Source organism: Centropristis striata, chromosome 23 (genome assembly GCF_030273125.1).
Source record: "Centropristis striata isolate RG_2023a ecotype Rhode Island chromosome 23, C.striata_1.0, whole genome shotgun sequence".
Lineage (NCBI taxonomy): Eukaryota > Metazoa > Chordata > Actinopteri > Perciformes > Serranidae > Centropristis > Centropristis striata.
This window is the reverse complement of record NC_081539.1, coordinates 31689857-31708998: the sequence shown is the minus strand read 5'-3', so window position 1 is coordinate 31708998 and position 19142 is coordinate 31689857. Positions and strand designations below refer to the sequence as shown.

Genomic DNA, 19142 nt, shown 5'->3' with positions numbered 1-19142 from the left:
AGATAACAGTCTAGACGGATTTCAGAATAAAGGCCTCCTATAAGAAGTGAGGAGCATTTATGGGTACAAGTCAGGAACCGGCCTACTTTACATATCTCAAGGGTGCTGAGTCCAAAAAAAATGGTTCCCAAGCGAAATTTTGAGTTTTTGACCTTCTAATTTGTATCAAATGGCCACCAAATTGCCCATCTTGCACAGTCATTGGACCATTTCCCCTTAGTTTTTTTGTAAGTAGGCAATCAAAGATGAGGAAATTAAGTTTCTGGATCTATAGTCTAGAGTCAGAGCAAGGATATAGTGGAGGCTCAGTGGCTTTTTTATGTATATATATATATATATATATATATATATATGCAAAATACCAACTGGAACATTTAAAAGTGATATTGATTGAATATTTATGTCGGCCTTAAAAAATGACACAAATAATGCTTAATTTCACCTTAAAAGTTGGTATTTTGCATATATATATATATATATATATATATATATATATATATATATATATATATATATATATATATATATATATATATATATATAAAAGACACTGAGCCTCCACTATATCCTTGCTGTGACTCTGGACTATAGATCTAGAAACTTAATTTCCTCATCTTTGATTGCCTACTTACAAAAAACTGACTGAGCGAGATGGGCAATTCGGCCATTTTGATATGCAAATGAGAGTCAAAAACTGAAAATTTTGCTTGGGAACCATTTTTTTTGGATTCAGCACCCTTGAAATAAGTGAAGTAGGCCGGTTCCTGACTTGTACCCATAAATGCTCCTCACTTTCACTTTTTAGACAATTCCGTCTAGACTAATAAGGTGAGGCTATTTGATAATATCTCTCTGGATGTCAGTAGATAAGGGAACTTAAATGTCATACAAACAATATGTGTGTGTGTGGCGAGTTTTGGTAGCACATGCTAGTAGCTTTAAGAGCTGTGACCTTTTAGTTTAACAGTAAATAAACTCAAATACAAATGTTTCCTTTGGCTATTTAACAGAACTTTGAGCTGAAGCAGCTGAAGAAAGGAGGCACATGGACGAAGGACGTAAACACCAAAGAGATTAACTGGTACCCGCTGCAGAAAGTCAACTTTGCCAGAAGAAAACTTGAAGGAGCAAATCCAGCTGCTATAACCAGGTACAGCCTTTAATCCAGCTGCTATAACCAGGTACAGCCTTTAATCCAGCTGCTATAACCAGGTACAGCCTTCAATCCAGCTGCTATAACCAGGTACAGCCTTTAATCCAGCTGCTATAACCAGGTACAGCCTTTAATCCAGCTGCTATAACCAGGTACAGCCTTTAATCCAGCTGCTATAACCAGGTACAGCCTTTAATCCAGCTGCTATAACCAGGTACAGCCTTTAATCCAGCTGCTATAACCAGGTACAGCCTTTAATCCAGCTGCTATAACCAGGTACAGCCTTTAATCCAGCTGCTATAACCAGGTACAGCCTTTAATCCAGCTGCTATAACCAGGTACAGCCTTTAATCCAGCTGCTATAACCAGGTACAGCCTTTAATCCAGCTGCTATAACCAGGTACAGCCTTAAATCCAGCTGCTATAACCAGGTACAGCCTTAAATCCAGCTGCTATAACCAGGTACAGCCTTTAATCCAGCTGCTATAACCAGGTACAGCCTTTAATCCAGCTGCTATAACCAGGTACAGCCTTTAATCCAGCTGCTATAACCAGGTACAGCCTTAAATCCAGCTGCTATAACCAGGTACAGCCTTAAATCCAGCTGCTATAACCAGGTACAGCCTTTAATCCAGCTGCTATAACCAGGTACAGCCTTTAATCCAGCTGCTATAACCAGGTACAGCCTTTAATCCAGCTGCTATAACCAGGTACAGCCTTTAATCCAGCTGCTATAACCAGGTACAGCCTTTAATCCAGCTGCTATAACCAGGTACAGCCTTTAATCCAGCTGCTATAACCAGGTACAGCCTTTAATCCAGCTGCTATAACCAGGTACAGCCTTTAATCCAGCTGCTATAACCAGGTACAGCCTTTAATCCATCTGCTATAACCAGGTACAGCCTTTAATCCAGCTGCTATAACCAGGTACAGCCTTTAATCCAGCTGCTATAACCAGGTACAGCCTTTAATCCAGCTGCTATAACCAGGTACAGCCTTTAATCCAGCTGCTATAACCAGGTACAGCCTTTAATCCAGCTGCTATAACCAGGTACAGCCTTTAATCCAGCTGCTATAACCAGGTACAGCCTTTAATCCAGCTGCTATAACCAGGTACAGCCTTTAATCCAGCTGCTATAACCAGGTACAGCCTTTAATCATACCATGGAGACCATTCAGAAGGATTTCATTAGTTATACTATGCTTGTATTGTCAATAACGACATTAAAACTTCACGCCCCCCTTCCCCAGGTTAAATTAAATTAAAGCCAACCCCAGATTCACTTTCATTTTGAAATGAGCTTTGTCCACTTTAGCCAACCTGTCCATTATTTTTGTATATTTGTAGCCAAAGTGTCCAGAAACGTCCAGAACTCAGCAGAATGACAGATTATTCAGATAGAGACACCCACACAGTCTATACTTGAATATTAATATATATATATATATTATTGCTTCAACTGTATAATTTAATGTATTACACAATTGCACAGTGTAACATGTTTGTGTGATCAAAGCCTTATATATATAATATTAATATATATATATATATATATATATATTAGTACTGAACTGACTAGAAGGGCACTAGTCTTGACGGGACGTTTATGAGAACTTTCCCAGTGAGGAACTCATCTTTCTGATTATTCTGACAAACTGTGAACGCAGCACAAATCTCACAGTATTAACAGATGTGAAGGGTCAGTTTCAGTAACATCGTGACAGCAGTTTTTCTGTAATCCTGCTAACAAACAAACCTTCCTTTAAAAACGCATCATTTTAATTTTTTTATTTATTTTTTATTATTATACAACATAAGATACACACAATACAACCATAAACAACCACAGTAAAATAAATCAGACATAACAAACACCACAAGACACGCATACATACACAAACACTCATATACAAAATCAAATTACAAACACAAATGCTACCATTGCAATTAATTGTTCTTTTCAAAATCATGTTAATTTCATAATCTTTTTCAAGTTAATTTACATGGAAACGAGGTGACAATATGACAGTGGGAGAATATATACCCTTTATAAATATATATATATTTATATATATATTCTATATATATACTCTTACAGGCTCCTTCCTCATCTCACTTTTGGAATTCTGCGAAAATTCCCATAACTTGTTCCCTGGCAGCGTCCGGACGGCGTTATCTTTCTGCTCCAAGGAGAACAAATAGAAACGCCAGTTCTTTTATTCCCTCAGCTATCAAGCTGCTAAATGCTACCGATAGCACTAATTAGTCATTTATTTATTTATTCCAGCCATAAGGTGGAAATGTATTTATTTATGTATTATTATTGTTTGCTCTGTGGTCCATTGGGGACTGGATGTTGCTGATTGGTTGCCACTGACAGAGGGAACTGTTGGTTTATGTGCTGTCCTGCTTTTGTTTTGTTTGTTTGTTTGTTTTGTTTGTTGTTTTGTTTTGCTTTGTCTCGTGCGCTGTCTGACTGGAGACTGCAAACTGAATTGCCTTATTTGGGATAAATAAAGTTGTTTGAATTGAATTGAATTTATTCCAAAATGACCATCATTCAAAACAATTCAAGCAACCGTGACTCTTTTGGAAAACAGTTTGAATGTGACTTGTATGTGATGAGATGTTGGTGTGTTTCTTTTTTTTTCCAAACTTTTTTTATTGGGTTTTGCAGATGAGTACAACAGTATTAAAACATACAAAGAGTAAAATTAGTCATTTTTTTCTTATAGAAAAAACAAACAACAAAAAACAAGAGTGATCCTGGAAGTATTGCTGCGTACCCGAACAACCCACAGAACCAGAACAGCCACAAAAAACAAAAATAAATAAAATAAAAACAAACACAGGCACATCAGTCAGGTAATAGTAAACTGTAATTGAAATAGCAACAGACACCCAAATCAAAGTAGTGGCATGCGACCCTCACCACACCAGAAGCAACACATCCACCCCTCTAAGTTGCCTCTGTCATGTCAGTCAGGGGTAAGTGGGAGATCTGTCGTCTTAACAAATTGTAGGAATGGGCCCCATAGTTTCCCAAATTTACTGGAGCAGCCAGATAAAGATAGTCTAATTTTCTCCAACTTAAGGAAATAAAGAGTGTCTCTAATCCAGCGGACATGACAGGGCGGTGTTGTTGATTTCCAGTTCATTACAATTAGTCTCCGGCTAACAGAGTAGCAAAAGCCAGCACATCCTTTTTGGGCTTAGTGAGGGAAGAGGGAGAAACCCCAAAAAGTGCACTCAGAGCATTTGGCTTTATCTCCACCCCAATTACCTCTGACAGAGTATTGAAAATCTGAGTCCAATAATTATACATGTTGGTGTGTTTCTGTCAGTGAGGAGCTGAAGCTGGGCTTTGAGAAGGACGCTGCGTCCCCGGGGCTGCAGGCCGTCGCTCTGGGGACCGAGGACCACAACGTCCGGGCGAGGCTTCCCGCTGCAGGCCTGTCGGTGGAGCAGCAGGTGGACTGCCTGCTGGACCAGGCCATGGACCCCAACGTGCTGGGACGGGTCTGGGCCGGCTGGGAACCCTGGATCTGATCCTGGGATTCCTCACATATAACAACTGGAAAACAACAGCCATGGATCTTATAGATGTCTAGAATGTTTACTGTCAAGTGGTTTTTAATGCAACATATCTCATATTTGATCTAAAATAAATAAAAGTCTGGAAAATTTTGGGGATTTGGGATTTGGGAATCGTAACATTGTGGGATTCTTGTTTTTAATCTGAGACAATATGGGCATAAACACCATACTTTTTGCCATTACTAGCACTTAAATTCCATTTGAAGAGAAATGTCCATTTTTTAATGTCTTGTAACTAAATTTAAAAATTAATAAATCACCTTGCTCATCTATTTGTGAATTAATAGTAACACAAACACACACACACACACACACATGCACTAAAGTACACTCATCATTAGAGCACAGCATCATGTGGCCTGTAAGGAAACTGCTGCTGTTTCCTGTAAATGGTCAGTGAGGGGAGAGTTACTAAAAATAAAGTAAAGGAGCTCTTGTTAATGCTGAACAGGCTGACTACTCTGCACAAAGACTTATTGATCTGATCAGAAAGTGAAACACTCACTTGGTCTGATGACATCAATAACATCAATAACAACCATGCAGCTTCATCACTATAGTATGATTCCTTCAAATCAATAGAACACATTTCATATGATTCTATGAGCTTCAAAAACATTTGTTACCATGTTTGTTACTTTCATTTTCATTTCTTCAGAAGAGTACAGTATTTCCTGTAAATGCTCAGTGAGGGGGGATTTGCTAAAAATAAATAAAGGAATGAAACTTTTGCTTTTGGTTTCACTTTCACTGTTTGCAGCTATGTGTGGGTGTGGTTTAGCATATATATATATATATAGAGCCATGCTGAGAGCTGCAGGAGACAGTTACAGCTGAAGCTTCATACTCTTCACTCCAACATGGACAGAACCTTCGGTAAGTCATGATCCTCTAGGCCTTTATATGTTTTAAATTACAATTATGTTATAGACAGTGATCACTGCTCAATCTTCCTTTAAATCACATCCGTTTGGAAATCAAAACACGAAAAACGAAAAAACAAGTTTGATTTCATGTTGTATTTTTGATTTATTTATTTTTTCAAGTAAAAATGCGGATTGTTTTATTCAAAAATATGCCTGTAAAATAGGAATCGATTGTCATTTCTCCTTCTTATTCTCCATATCTCCACTATAAGAAGATGGGAAATGAGACAAACAGAAAATGAAAATAAAGGATATTTTGTCACATCATCCCGCCCTGCTGATCGATACAGCAAAAACCTAGAAATGTATTGATAACCTTGGCACATAGGCTCCAACTATTATAAGATCCAACTATGGCATCTCTTGAGCCCTTCGCTGATTATATATTTTTTTTATCTTTTCCGAAACGGAATTACATATGCAGACATATCTGTTCATCAGGCCGAGATGATGCTCGAGCATTAGTGTTCACGATTTTGCCGTGTGTGTGTGTGTGTGTGTGTGTGTGTGTGTCTGTCTGCGTGCGCACATTTAATGCAATTTGTTTTCTAAGTGCTTTACAAAGACATTTACAACATAAATACTGTAAACAACGTTTAAAAGTATGGCGTTCACATTGTAAAAATACATGATTATGGATTAGAAAATGTGAAAATATTTATTAGTTTTTCAAACCCATAGTGGATGTGAGGGGTCCTGAAGTATTTGTGGGGCTTTTTACTTATTTTTGGTAGTGTATAGTTCCACCCATAGACATAGACATATATATATATATATATATATATATATATATATAACTATAGACATATATACATGTATATATGTCTGTGGCTCCACCAGCTACTGGTTGATCTTTTATTTTTTGTTTCTGTTAAAGGGGGCATGTATGAGTCAGGTGAAGGCTATTTTCTAAAGAGTCTTGGAGGGACTTTCAGAAACCTTTTCTCTGATACTGGGTGTTGTCACAGAAACAAACATTCATAGTATTAACCTTATTTGTATTATGTTAAGTAAAAGATTTATCTTAAAATCTAACAAACCTTCAAACAAATGTGTCAGACTGTTGGCCTCGTTTCCACCGTGCAGTTCCACTTTCAGCCGACAGGGGGGGGGGGTTTGAAAGAACTGCTGCCATTTCCTGTAAATGGTGAACCGAACAGGAAACAGTGACTTTCCCATATTGTATAAAATGTGGAATGGGAAGCCCAACTGTCAAAGAAACCTCCTTGTAGTGTCATTAACCCATAAGAACCCAGAGCAGTTCTCCTTAAAGGAAAGTTATGGGGATATACCACCATTTATGATTTGTTTTCAAAAACACTATCCCTAAATAACAAAGATCTGTGATTTGACATAGACATTACATTGGGCGCTTATAGTATTTATGTTTATAATATTTATGTTTATAATATTTCGTATTTTAAAATAAAGAAAACTAGATACAAATTTGCCTTTTTCTCTGCATCTCCACAACATCTATCAACATTATCGACATTATTAGTTCTGTTTAACAACAAATTATTGTGTAGATTTGTTTTTAAGTAGCATAATAATAATAAATCGATAATAAATAAATACAAATAACCATGTGTCTTTTTGTTTATCAAAATTGTGACTTTGATTTGTTCAGGAAATATGTTCAAAACAAGTTAAATGCAATACAGGACAAACTATTAACGGATTAGAATTGTTAAATGATCTACATAGAAGTGGTGACAATATTTGGGACAAACATTGCTTTTAATTGGGATGAATTTCTTTTTGGGCTTCTGCACTCTACATCCTCAAATAAAAACACAAAATACCTTTTTGGCATACTGAGTGTAGCTGCTAAAAAAGCCATAACAAGGAAATGGCTTAAGCCAGACAGCCCATCTATAGACGAGTGGTATGACATCATCTATGATATTTTTGTAATGGAAAGAATCACTTTCTCTGTGAGGCTTCAAAAAGCCAAATTTGAGGAAATCTGGGAGAAGTGGAGATTGTACATCACCCCGAAACGCCCTTCTTTTGTTTAATATTGTGTAACTTTCTTTTTAAAAAATGTTTTAATCTGTTTTTTACTACTTACTGTAGATGGAAACACCCCCAAGTTCTGTTCGTTCGTTTGTTTGTTTATAAAAATCTGAAAATATGGATCACAGTGTCTATTATCAAAACGGTGATGACTGTTGTAATGTGATATTGAAATGTGATTCTAAATAAAGACAAAATGTAAAAAAAAAAGAATTGTTAAATGGGTTTAAACTTAGTCTAGTAACAAAAAATAGAAGATTTAACGTGTTTGTTACACGGTGTCACCATAGGTTCTTATGGGTTAATTACAATGAACATGCAACCTGATGTAACCTCATATGTGTGGCTCATTCTTCCACACAGGACGCAACGTGCAGAATAACGAGGAGCTGAGGATCGTGATGGTGGGGAAGACTGGGATGGGGAAGAGTGCCACTGGGAACACCATCCTGGGACGACAGTGCTTCGAATCGAAGTTCAGCGCAAAGTCCAAGACTCTGGATTGCTCCAAAGGAAAAAGTGACGTGGATGGGCAACAGGTTGCTGTGATCGACACCCCGGGCCTGTACGACACCAGGTTCGGCATGGAGAAAACTACTAAAGATGTGGGTCAGTGCGTCTCTTACGCTTCTCCTGGGCCACATGTGTTCCTGGTGGTCATCAGGCTGGGCAGGTTCACTCTGGAGGAGAAGCAGTCAGTGCAGAAGATTCAGGAGATCTTTGGCCAGACTGCAGACAGATACAGCATGGTCCTCTTCACTCACGGGGACAGTCTGGAAGACGTAACCATTGAGGAGTTCATCGATGAAAGCCCAGACCTGCTAGAGCTCATAGGCAGATGTAATGGCCAATACCATGTGTTCAATAATAAGCTGAAGGATCGCTCTCAGGTCACTGAGCTGCTCAACAAGATCAGAGATATCGCCCAGAAGAACGGAGGAAGCCACTACACCAGCCAGATGTTCCAAGAGGCCGAGAGGAAACTCGAGATGGAGAAACAACGCATCCTGAAAGAGAAAGCAGAGCAAATACGCAAAGAAAGAGAGGAAATAGAGAGAGCAGCACAAGAAAGATTACAAAAACAGGTTAACTTAATTAATGCACAACTCCAGGCTGAGAGAGAGAGGGAGAGGAAAGAGAGAGAGGAGGAGAGGAAGAGGGAGAAAGAGGAGATGAATGAGGAGAGAAGGAGGGAGAGAGAAGAGAGAGAAGCAGAGAGAAGGAGAGAGAGGGAGGAGAGAGACAGAGCTGTTGCAGATACAATTCAGAAATTAAGAGAAGATCATGAGAGAGAAATGAAAGAGGAACAAGAAAGAATGAGGAAAAGATACGAGGACGACTCGAGAAGGGAAGCTGAAGACGAGGGTGGTTCTTTCTGTGTCATCTTGTAGTTCCAGTATGTGTCTTCTGCTCAAATGTTCTGATGCTTGATAAGAAATGATGACCCACTTTCTATGTAGGTCCCTTAATATACTGATAAACCTGTTTGATTGATACACTGCAAAAAAAAGAAAAGTTGGGTGAACTCAAAATTTCAAGGCGACAAACTTCGATAAAATTTCAAGTTGGGCAATTAAACTTAATATTTTAAGTTTTGTTTTTGAGTTTGCTCAACTCTGAATTCAGATTTTTGTCAACTCAACTGTAAGTTGTACTAACTTATAATTTTACATTGTAATAACTTTTAATCCTTACTTCTGCTAACTTCTGCAATGTGCTGAATTGGCACGATTGTAACGCCGCTATGAAATGTCAGCTAATGTTGTGACCACAATGTTGAGTTAGCATTGATACGCTAATGGCTACTCTTGTAGCTGTAACAAGCAGCGCCACTAACATCAGTTAGCCGATAGCATCAGTTAGCCGCTAGCATCAGTTAGCCACTAGCTTTCACTAATGACCGAATTTGCCGCTTTCCCGCATTTCCCAACAAAGAAATAAGAGTTATCAGAACTATTGTCCCTTGTTGTGAACCCCAACTTAAAGATATAAGTAACAACAACTCACCAACTTGTTTTTGAGCAGACAACTGGCTTCCTTTGTTGTGCTAACTTACATTATTGCCCTAAATGTCAATCATTTATATTTCCAAGTTTTACCAACTTAAATCACTGTTTTAGGCCAAAAAATACAAGTTGTCTTTTTTGCAGTGTAAGCATGTGCATATATCACTAACAAATAATAAGTTCACAAGAAAGAAATGCAAGAGGAAGAACTAAGACTGAAGAAAAGATATAAGAACCAGGTGAGACAGAAAGATGAAGACAATAATGATTGTTTTTGTCTAATATTGACAGAATGAGTCAGATGAGTTGAATCTTGTCAGGCCTGATGCTTGATAAAAATGAAAACACAGCTCATATATTAGTTACTTGATACACTGTTCAACCTGTTTGATTATTAAGTGTGTGCTTATATCATGTAACCTCTGCATGTTCTTTTGTTTGATGATGAATTGCTCTATGTGGATAACAATGATTATATAGCTAGAACAGAACAGTAAGGTTGAGACAATCTTTAGATTATGATGTCACACTGATGCACAGTTTATTTTGAAGCCTCATGAACCATTGACAAAAATGGGTCCAATATTTGCATTGGTGACTCCAGGAATCGTTCATAATCTCACATTCAGGTTTCCCTTTGGAATAAATAGACTCTGACCTGTCAACAGTCTCCTCTAGGTCAGTAGTTCTCAACCTTTTTGAGTCGCGACCCCCAATTTAACATCATGTTGTCTCACTGAACACAATCTCACAGTTCAGATCAGACAAACTCAGTTGATATGATTAATTTTGGACAAATAATGAAGCAGACAACAACTAAAACATCTCTCTGTCTGTGCATTGATATATGTTTTATATTTTATTGTAACTTTTAATCTCAGTCCTTTGCTATCAGTCTAAAGGTCCATTCTGACCTCCTGAGTGTGGAACAGTCAGCTTCAACCAGAGACTCCTTGGAAAGGAACAACTTGATACTTTGGGATTTGTCAGAAAAGACAAAAAATTACCCAAAAAAGAATCAAATTGACCACAAAATGATAAAAATAAATAAATAAATAAAAAAGACACAAAATGACCAAATAATACATAAAATTAAGCAAAAAAGGACTCAAATTGACCACAAAATGACAAAAAAATTGACCACAAAAAGACACAAAATGACTAAAAAAGACATTAAATGACCAAAACACATTAACACATGAACACTTTAACACAGTGGAGACAGAGCTGACTTCCAAAATGATTTGGCGACCCCCAGAAATCATCTCGCGACCCCAGTTGGGGTCCCGACCCCAAGGTTGAGAACTGCTGAGAACTGACTCCTCAGTGAACCGTCTCACCTGTGACCCGTCAGTGCCTTTAATGATGGTAACTGAGTGTGTTTGTTGAACAGAGAGCTCCATCTAGTGGCTCAGATTGCAAAAACTATCATTTTTCTGGACAGTGTGAATAAAGTCAGTGTGACTGTGTACCATGGTGGTGATTCCTTTATTATTTATAATTATAGCTGGGTGGTGATTCCTTTATTATTTATAATTATAGCTGGGTGGTGATTCCTTTATTATTTATAATTATAGCTGGGTGGTGATTCCTTTATTATTTCTAATTATAGCTGCTGCTGGTTCATCATATTTGACCAAAGTCCCTCTGTTCATTTGCAAAAAAAAAATAAATGCCATAGAGAGTATTGGATGATTACTGAATTGTCTTTTCACATTGTCCCTGTCAGTGGTGGAATGTAACTAAGTACATTTACTCAAGTACAATTTTGAGGTACTTGTACTTTACTTGAGTATTTCCATTTTATGTAACTTTATACTTCTACTCCACGACATTTAGAGGCAAATGTTTTTTTTAACTTTTTACCCCACTACATTCACGAGATTTAACATAAAAAACATGATACATTAAAAGTGATTAGACATTTTTTTACACTGTCTTTACAAAATTAAAGTGCTTACATAAATTCATCAATACAAATAATCCAATAATATATTTAGAATGAATATAACAATCTGAGTGGGGCCATTCTGCAAAAGCACAATGTTGTACGTTTGATACTTAAGTACATTTTGATGCTGATACTTTTGAACTTTTTCTTTGGTAAGTTTTGAATGCAGAACTTTTACTGTAGTGGAGTCATCTCACAGTGTGTATTAGTACTTTTACTGTAGTGGAGTCATCTCACAGTGTGTATTAGTACTTTTACTGTAGTGGAGTCATCTCACAGAGTGGTATTATTAGTAGGTACTTTTACTTTAGTACTTTAGGGATCTGAATACACTTTCCACCACTGGACCCTGGAACCAAAACAGCTACATAGATGTCAGCCATAATTCATTTTTTTTTTATTCCACCAGTACTTTTCCAGCCTATATTTGTTTACATTTACAATTGGCACCAATAAAAGTATGGCTAATTTGCTATAAGCACATCCTTGTTGCATTGTATCAGCATCTATGGAGTTAAATTGTGGAATAAGTTAAGTGTGGAAGTACAGAAAAGCCAAAACATAAGACAGTTTAAAAACAAATATAAAGACATCATCTTCACAAAGTACAGAAATTTAGAAAAGCCTCTGTAACATGGACATATGTAGACTGAGACTGACAGTTTTGTAATACACATGGTAATTGTATTTATGTTTATAATATTTATATTTATATAGTAATTTACAATATACATGTATAGGTATTTACCAATATATATAATATATATACCAATTAAGACAAATCACTGAATTAGTCCAATACAGGAGAGAGCCAAAAACATCGTTCTTAGGCAAGTTCTGAATTTATAAAGTGCTCTTTGTCCTTTGGCGGATTATGAATAATGAATATCTGAGATAATAACGTCAGTAAATCTGAATTTACAAAATGCGTATTATGCCTGTTTTCAGATTTGACATATCACTCTTAAAGGCACTGCTCCAAGCTCCAAGCAGGCCTCGATATCAAGTTAATTATAGTTAACGGAAACTAACGAAATAACCAAAACTAGAATTGAAAACACATTTTTGTAAACTGAAATAAAAATAAAAATGAGAGTTTTTAAAAAACGATAACTAACTGAAACTGTATTTTGTGGTTACAAAACTAACTAAAACTAACTAAAATTATAGTGAAAATATCCTTAGTTTTAGTCTTTGTCAACTTTTTTCATACGTAAACCTTTTTGGTTGATATGAAATCTATTTCATTTATCTGGTTTTATGACTTAATAAACTTATTGGGGCTGAGATGGATCAGACAAAGGAAATAAAGGAAACATTTATTGTGACCTTTCTGAATCTCAAAACCCAACAAATACCCCATTACAAAACAACTACAACTAATAAAAACTAAACTAAAACTAAGCATTTTCCAAAAAATAAAACAAATCAAAACTAGAAAACTCACTCTAAAAACTAATTAAAACTAACTGAATTTGAAAACAAAAATTGACAACGAAATTAAAACTAAAACTAATGAAAAATTAAAAACTATTATAGCCTTGCTCTATATAACCTGCAGGGATTTACTACCAAGGCCAACCAACAGCTGCCTCTGTAGCAGAGCAGCAACGTCTCTCTATTATTGATTATATCTCTGAGAGCTGATCAGGACACTTTATGCATCTAATCACACTTTTATGAAGTCTCTTCCCTTCTACAGTGACTTGTTCTGTTTCACAGGTTGGTAGATGGTCAAAGCCATCAGAATAATACCAGAAGTACAGATATTTTACTTTCACAATAAAGGTTAAACGGGCAGTCAATTAGAAAACCTGTTCGCATTTCCATTTATTCAAGACAACTTCATATTTTAAAAAGTAGCAGGGAATGGTTTGACATTGTTATAGTTTTTAAGTTGTCCATGTTAGTCTCAGAGAGGAGGCATCATTTTAGAATATGAGGATAGCCTACATCTCGTATTCTCTGTTTTTAACAAATTTATATTCAGAATATAAAGATAAGGCTTGGCAATATGACAATATATATATATATATATATATATATATATATATATATATATATATATATATATATATATAGTCAAAATGTCTAACAAAAATATTTCTTTCTATATTGTTTCTATCGTGATGTCAAGAAAAGGCCACTTTTTAGGCCTACATCAATTTTGATGGTGCTTTGGAGTTTGGATTGTAAAAAAAAAAAAAGCTTTACCATGTGATTGTTTATATTATTATTTTTTTTATTGAATTAACCAAAAATGCTACATCGTGATCTTAATATATATATATATATATATATAGGGAGATTTTTTAGTTATCAGTTTAGTTAATCAGTGTTTTTGATTGAAATGATCAATAAATATCATATGTTACACTTTTTTTTTGTTACAAGTTTTTTGTGTTTCCTGCAAAACTTGAAAAAATGAGTTAGGCGATTATTTTTAACAGGGTGATGATATAATATGACCATAGACTGTATAAAATATAATAATAATATAATATAATAATGAATATGACCTATTATATTGGGAGACGTTCGGCTATAAGCGCTTAGCCAGGGAATTTATTTATTTATTTTTTTATTTTTTCATATATATCTTTATTGGGTTGTCAGGACATAATACATATTCAATCAGAAAAGGTACAATTCACCCATTTTTCCCCCTTTTAGAACAACCCCCCGCCCCCCGAACCAGAGAGTTACATTCACATAAAATAAGCAAAAAACAATAAATAGTAATGATAATGAGAAAACACAACTCTCTCCCCCTCAAAGAAAAACAGGAGGGGTGAACAGTAGCCAAATAAACAATCATAAAAAACGAAAAGTAACAATAAAAATATACATACATACATATACATACACATAAAACCAAACCAATAATAATAATACTAAATAAAAAAAATAAATAAAAAGGGACATTTAGAGGAGATATACAGAATGCTTGGAAAAAACTAAAATAGCTATAACAATTTGTATATGTTGTGCCTGGAGTTTGATCACCAAATCAATATACTAAAAACAATTACTGGCCATTTAAAGGTTATATCAATTTATCTTAATTAGAACCATCTATGTTAATCATCTAACGATGAAATAGACTCAATTAGGGAAAGAATAGGATTCCAAGTTTCATAAAAGTTGTCGGAGCACCCCCTAATACTGGACTTGATTTTTTCTAAGTGTAGAAAGGAAGGGAATTTATTTTGAAGGGCATAACCGGATGTGTACGGTTTTAATATGGGTTACTGACGCTTTAAAACTCCAGACACCTGTTGTTACGGGAGGACTCCACATGAAATCACCGACACACACACACACACACAGACACACACACACACGCGCACACACACGCGTGCGCACAGACGCGCGCGTACACAGACCAGAAGTGCCAGCCCACATCACATGGAGGGCTGCGGGCTGAGCAGAGCAGAACAGAGAGGAGCAGACAGTGATAGTGATAGTGGTAGTGGTAGTGGAGGTTTTTGGGATTCGCTGTGAAACTTTTGGCGGTGAAGCAGTTTGTGGATTAATTTGATCACCAGTGATTTTTTTTTGGGCGGAAATGTTCCAGGAGCCGACGGGAGGTAAGGAAGGACTGGCTACATTTGTTTGGGTTGCTACAAAAACACATTGATGAATAATTTCACCTCGCGTTCATATCTGAGGACAGAGAAGAGTCTGGCCCGGTGGAAGATCATATAAAGATATAATGATGATATAATGATGATATAATAATGAGAGGTTAAATCACTTTACGCACTTTATCCAGAGAATTCACGCGACTCCGTTCACATCTAGCGTCAGTTCTACACTTCTATTTGCTGGCAAATAGCCCACTTGTTCTTGAGGAAATACTTTAAAAGTATAAATTTTCTTATTCTGCCTCACTTCAACACGCGGAGAATACTTTACATCCACAAAACTCCACAGTTCAGATTGTTCTTGGAGTCGGAGCTGCAGTTGAGCGTTAAGTGGTGATCTAGCAGTCACAACTGCTTTAAAAGTCCATATTTTATACTAAAAGGCTTCTGTGAAGAATGTATGAATGCCGGATTAACAGGCCGACCTTCATACATCTGACGGCTTTTAATGTGGATTAAATCCGTCTAGTTTTATTCATCTATTAGTAAGAAATCATCACATGTTCGGATTTTTAACCAGCAGCTTCGTGCTCATCAGTTACCTGGAGATGCTCTGAGACACTAGACTGTTTAAAATACATTCTGTACTCTACTGAAGCTATACACACTGATTTATTGAGTTATTGATTTTCATTTTGCAGAACATGCATCAGGTGCAACATCACGCGAATCCAAAAAATATTACAGATTAATAATCTCTAGTGTGAAACCTGACATAACACACTTTAAATGTATCTATTAATTCAATATATCATGTAGATATTATGTGCTGTGTGAGGTGTTGCTATGTATGTATATATATATATATATATATATATATATATATATATATATATATATGTATATATATATAAAGAGAGTCAGGGTGTTGTGTTTGAGTTTCATCACAGTCTAAGTTTGTTCTGCCAGATGATGTTTTGGGCTGTAATTAGCATCATTATTGCATTAAGATCCTTGTTCAGCACTACAACAACTACTTTAATATTTACCTCAAACATTGTTCTAGTACACTAGCTATAATATAAATATTCATAATATTTACCTCAAACATTGTTCTAGTACACTAGCTATAATATAAATATTCATAATATTTACCTCAAACATTGTTCTAGTACACTAGCTATAATATAAATATTCATAATATTTACCTCAAACATTGTTCTAGTACACTAGCTATAATATAAATATTCATAATATTTACCTCAAACATTGTTCTAGTACACTAGCTATAATATAAATATTCATAATATTTACCTCAAACATTGTTCTAGTACACTAGCTATAATATAAATATTCATAATATTTACCTCAAACATTGTTCTAGTACACTAGCTATAATATAAATATTCATAATATTTACCTCAAACATTGTTCTAGTACACTAGCTGTGAAATATTCAGCAGCACTGTTCATGTTCTGTCTGCCAGCTGATGGGCCATTCACACTACCTGCGCATTATGATGATTATTGTTCATTTCAAGGGAAATATAGAAAATGGATACGTTGAATAAAGTCAGCAAAAATAACTGTCAGTGGTCAATTCCAAATGGTTCTTGTCCTGATTTTAGATGAGATTGATTTTATTAATCCCACAGCGGGGAAATGTCTTTGTTACAGCCGACCACACAAATGAAGATAAAGATCAAATATAACAATCTAAGAAAAAGACATTTGACAATATACAATATACATTACAATATACTATATCGTTAGCCTCATAGCATATTTGCCTAAGTCATATTTGAACGTTTTTGGAAAAAACAAGAAAAAACACAATTTTTAGTAAGCCCATTGGTATTTTTAATTGATGTAACAGTAAGTTCAAATAGAACAAGTTTGCATAAAAAATTAAACACATCGATTTCATAACAGATAAAAGTGACTAGGGCAGAATATGCCCTGACTGAGGCAATTTTTCTCTTACATATAAATAATGTAGTTTGGTTTGTATGTAGTCACAGAGATGACTGAGGCAGAAAGTGATTCTGGACTGTAACAAGTGTTCTGATAGGGAGAACAGAGGCAATAAGGCAGAAAGATGAGTAAAGTTAGGCAGATATCACAATTTGGCCCAAAAATGACTTATTAGGCAATTATGCTAAGAGGCTAACGATATACAACTTAGTGCAAATTAAGTGAGGAATGTGCAGAGTGCAAATTATATGCAAAAATACTAAAACTAAATGAAGAGTCTTCTCTCATTGGCAGAATCATTGGTCCTTCCCGTGGTGCACTGCTGGGTCTGAGGACGGAGCAGATCTGTGGGAGACCAGCCACCCGGCCCGAGGGCCACCCACCAACAGGACATGCTGGCGGCCATGCTGCGCCAGAGTACTGGCGGAGGATCAGGAGGCGGTGGCGGCGGTGGCGGCGGCGGCAGCGGCGGCGGAGGAGGAGGAGCCAAACTCTCTTTCTCCAGACTCTCCAGCTCCAGCCTGGGCTCAGCCAGCCCCAGCAGCGTGGGGGGCCCCTGGGGGCCCGGCAGGCTCTCCAAGAGCGGCTCGCTGGGCTCGGACGGCCCCGACGCCCCCGCCTCCGACCCCGTCTACATCATGCAGCTGGTCAGCGACGTCCGCAAGTTTGCTGATGTGCTTCTACAACTGAAAGAAGTTTTCAACTCCAAAGGTATGTTGGGAAAGAGGACAAACACGAAGAAAACACTGAACACACTGTGGTAGTTGCTCTTCCTGCACTTATATATCGCTTTTCAAAGCGCTTTGATTGATTGATTGAGAATTTATTTGAACACAAAATAAAAGATGAACATTTAAAAACAAACGAACAACAATAAATACAAGACAACAACACAATGAAACAACAACAAGACTCAACACTTATCTGTGTTCAAAAGGAGTCAAAGCTTATTGAATCCCTTCTCCCTATGTTAATGTACTATATTCAGTTATATAACAATAATATTTATATATATGTATGTATAACACATAGTAATGTAGTTTATTAGTTTATTAGTGTAGTTCTTTACACTACAGACTGACTCATTCACCCTTTCACACACACATTCATCCTGGTGGCAGAGGCTACTGTAAACGCTGCCACCTGCCACCAGCAGGAATTCATTCACACACTGATGAACGCAGCATCAGGAGACTTCGACATGTAGGCTGCGACGGTCAGGGTTGGAACCAGCAACCCTTCGGTTGGGGGCCAACCAACTCTACCAACTGAGCCACAGTGAGAGAGTAAAACACACCTCATTCACACTAAACCAAACTTTGTTGAGGTCCAGATGTCTCACAGCTGACACTAATGGATTTAAATCTTAACTGCTGCTATTTTTTTAAATGTCTGTCGGCAGGCGTTAGTGAGATGTTGCCACAACACTTAAAACAAGCTGTTGTGGATCCATGAATTAACATTAACATTAACATTAACATGTCCTAACATCTCATGTCCCTGTAACTGTGTTGATGGGAACTCTTCAGTGTGGTTAAACAGCCCTTTCTGCTTTGCATATTACATTTCCGCCTCATAAATAAGATGTGTACATCCTTTAAAAATCTAAACTTGTGGCTCTGTGGAGGGGGAAAAGGGATTTATAACGCATCTATAACAGCTGCCAGTCACCTCTTGTGTACACACTGTTGCTTTCACCACAAAGTCCACAGTCCTGGTCTATCTAGCTGCTGTGGCCTTGGCTGTCCGGTCAGTCAACCAGCCTTATCTCTCTCTAGCTGGCTTCTTCTCTCTCCAGTTGGGTTCTTCTCTCTCTACAGTAGAAAACACTAACTACATGAAACAGAAGCAGCTTTCCAGCAGGAACGTTTGACGCCCAAGCTTTTAGACGGAATAAAACACCCTCTAAGCCAGTAATTAATAGGTTT

The 19142-nt window shown here is 36.7% G+C and overlaps 3 protein-coding genes across 4 annotated transcripts in view; all 3 read left to right on the top strand.

The window, feature by feature from the left end:
* The window catches only part of prkdc (protein kinase, DNA-activated, catalytic subunit), a 79857-nt gene extending 74571 nt beyond the window's left edge, over positions 1-5286 (top strand). The window contains exons 85-86 of the mRNA XM_059327502.1: positions 1011-1150; positions 4499-5286. Coding sequence (XP_059183485.1) covers positions 1011-1150; positions 4499-4703 — 345 coding nt within the window. The 3' untranslated portion in view covers positions 4704-5286. The remainder of the gene's footprint in view (positions 1-1010; positions 1151-4498) is intronic.
* Positions 5287-5590: 304 nt separating this feature from the next.
* Positions 5591-9486, top strand: LOC131962475 (GTPase IMAP family member 9-like). Its single transcript, XM_059327488.1, has 2 exons — positions 5591-5627; positions 8060-9486. Exons 1-2 carry the CDS (start codon positions 5612-5614, stop codon positions 9085-9087), a joined length of 1044 nt encoding a protein of 347 aa, XP_059183471.1. The 5' UTR covers positions 5591-5611; the 3' UTR covers positions 9088-9486.
* A 5623-nt stretch (positions 9487-15109) lies between these two features.
* arhgap29a (Rho GTPase activating protein 29a) overlaps positions 15110-19142 on the top strand; it is a 53414-nt gene continuing 49381 nt past the window's right edge. For both annotated transcript variants that reach the window (XM_059327466.1, XM_059327465.1), the window contains exons 1-2: positions 15110-15243; positions 17509-17925. In XM_059327466.1, the coding sequence (XP_059183449.1) occupies positions 17607-17925 (319 nt within the window). In that variant the 5' untranslated portion in view covers positions 15110-15243; positions 17509-17606. The remainder of the gene's footprint in view (positions 15244-17508; positions 17926-19142) is intronic.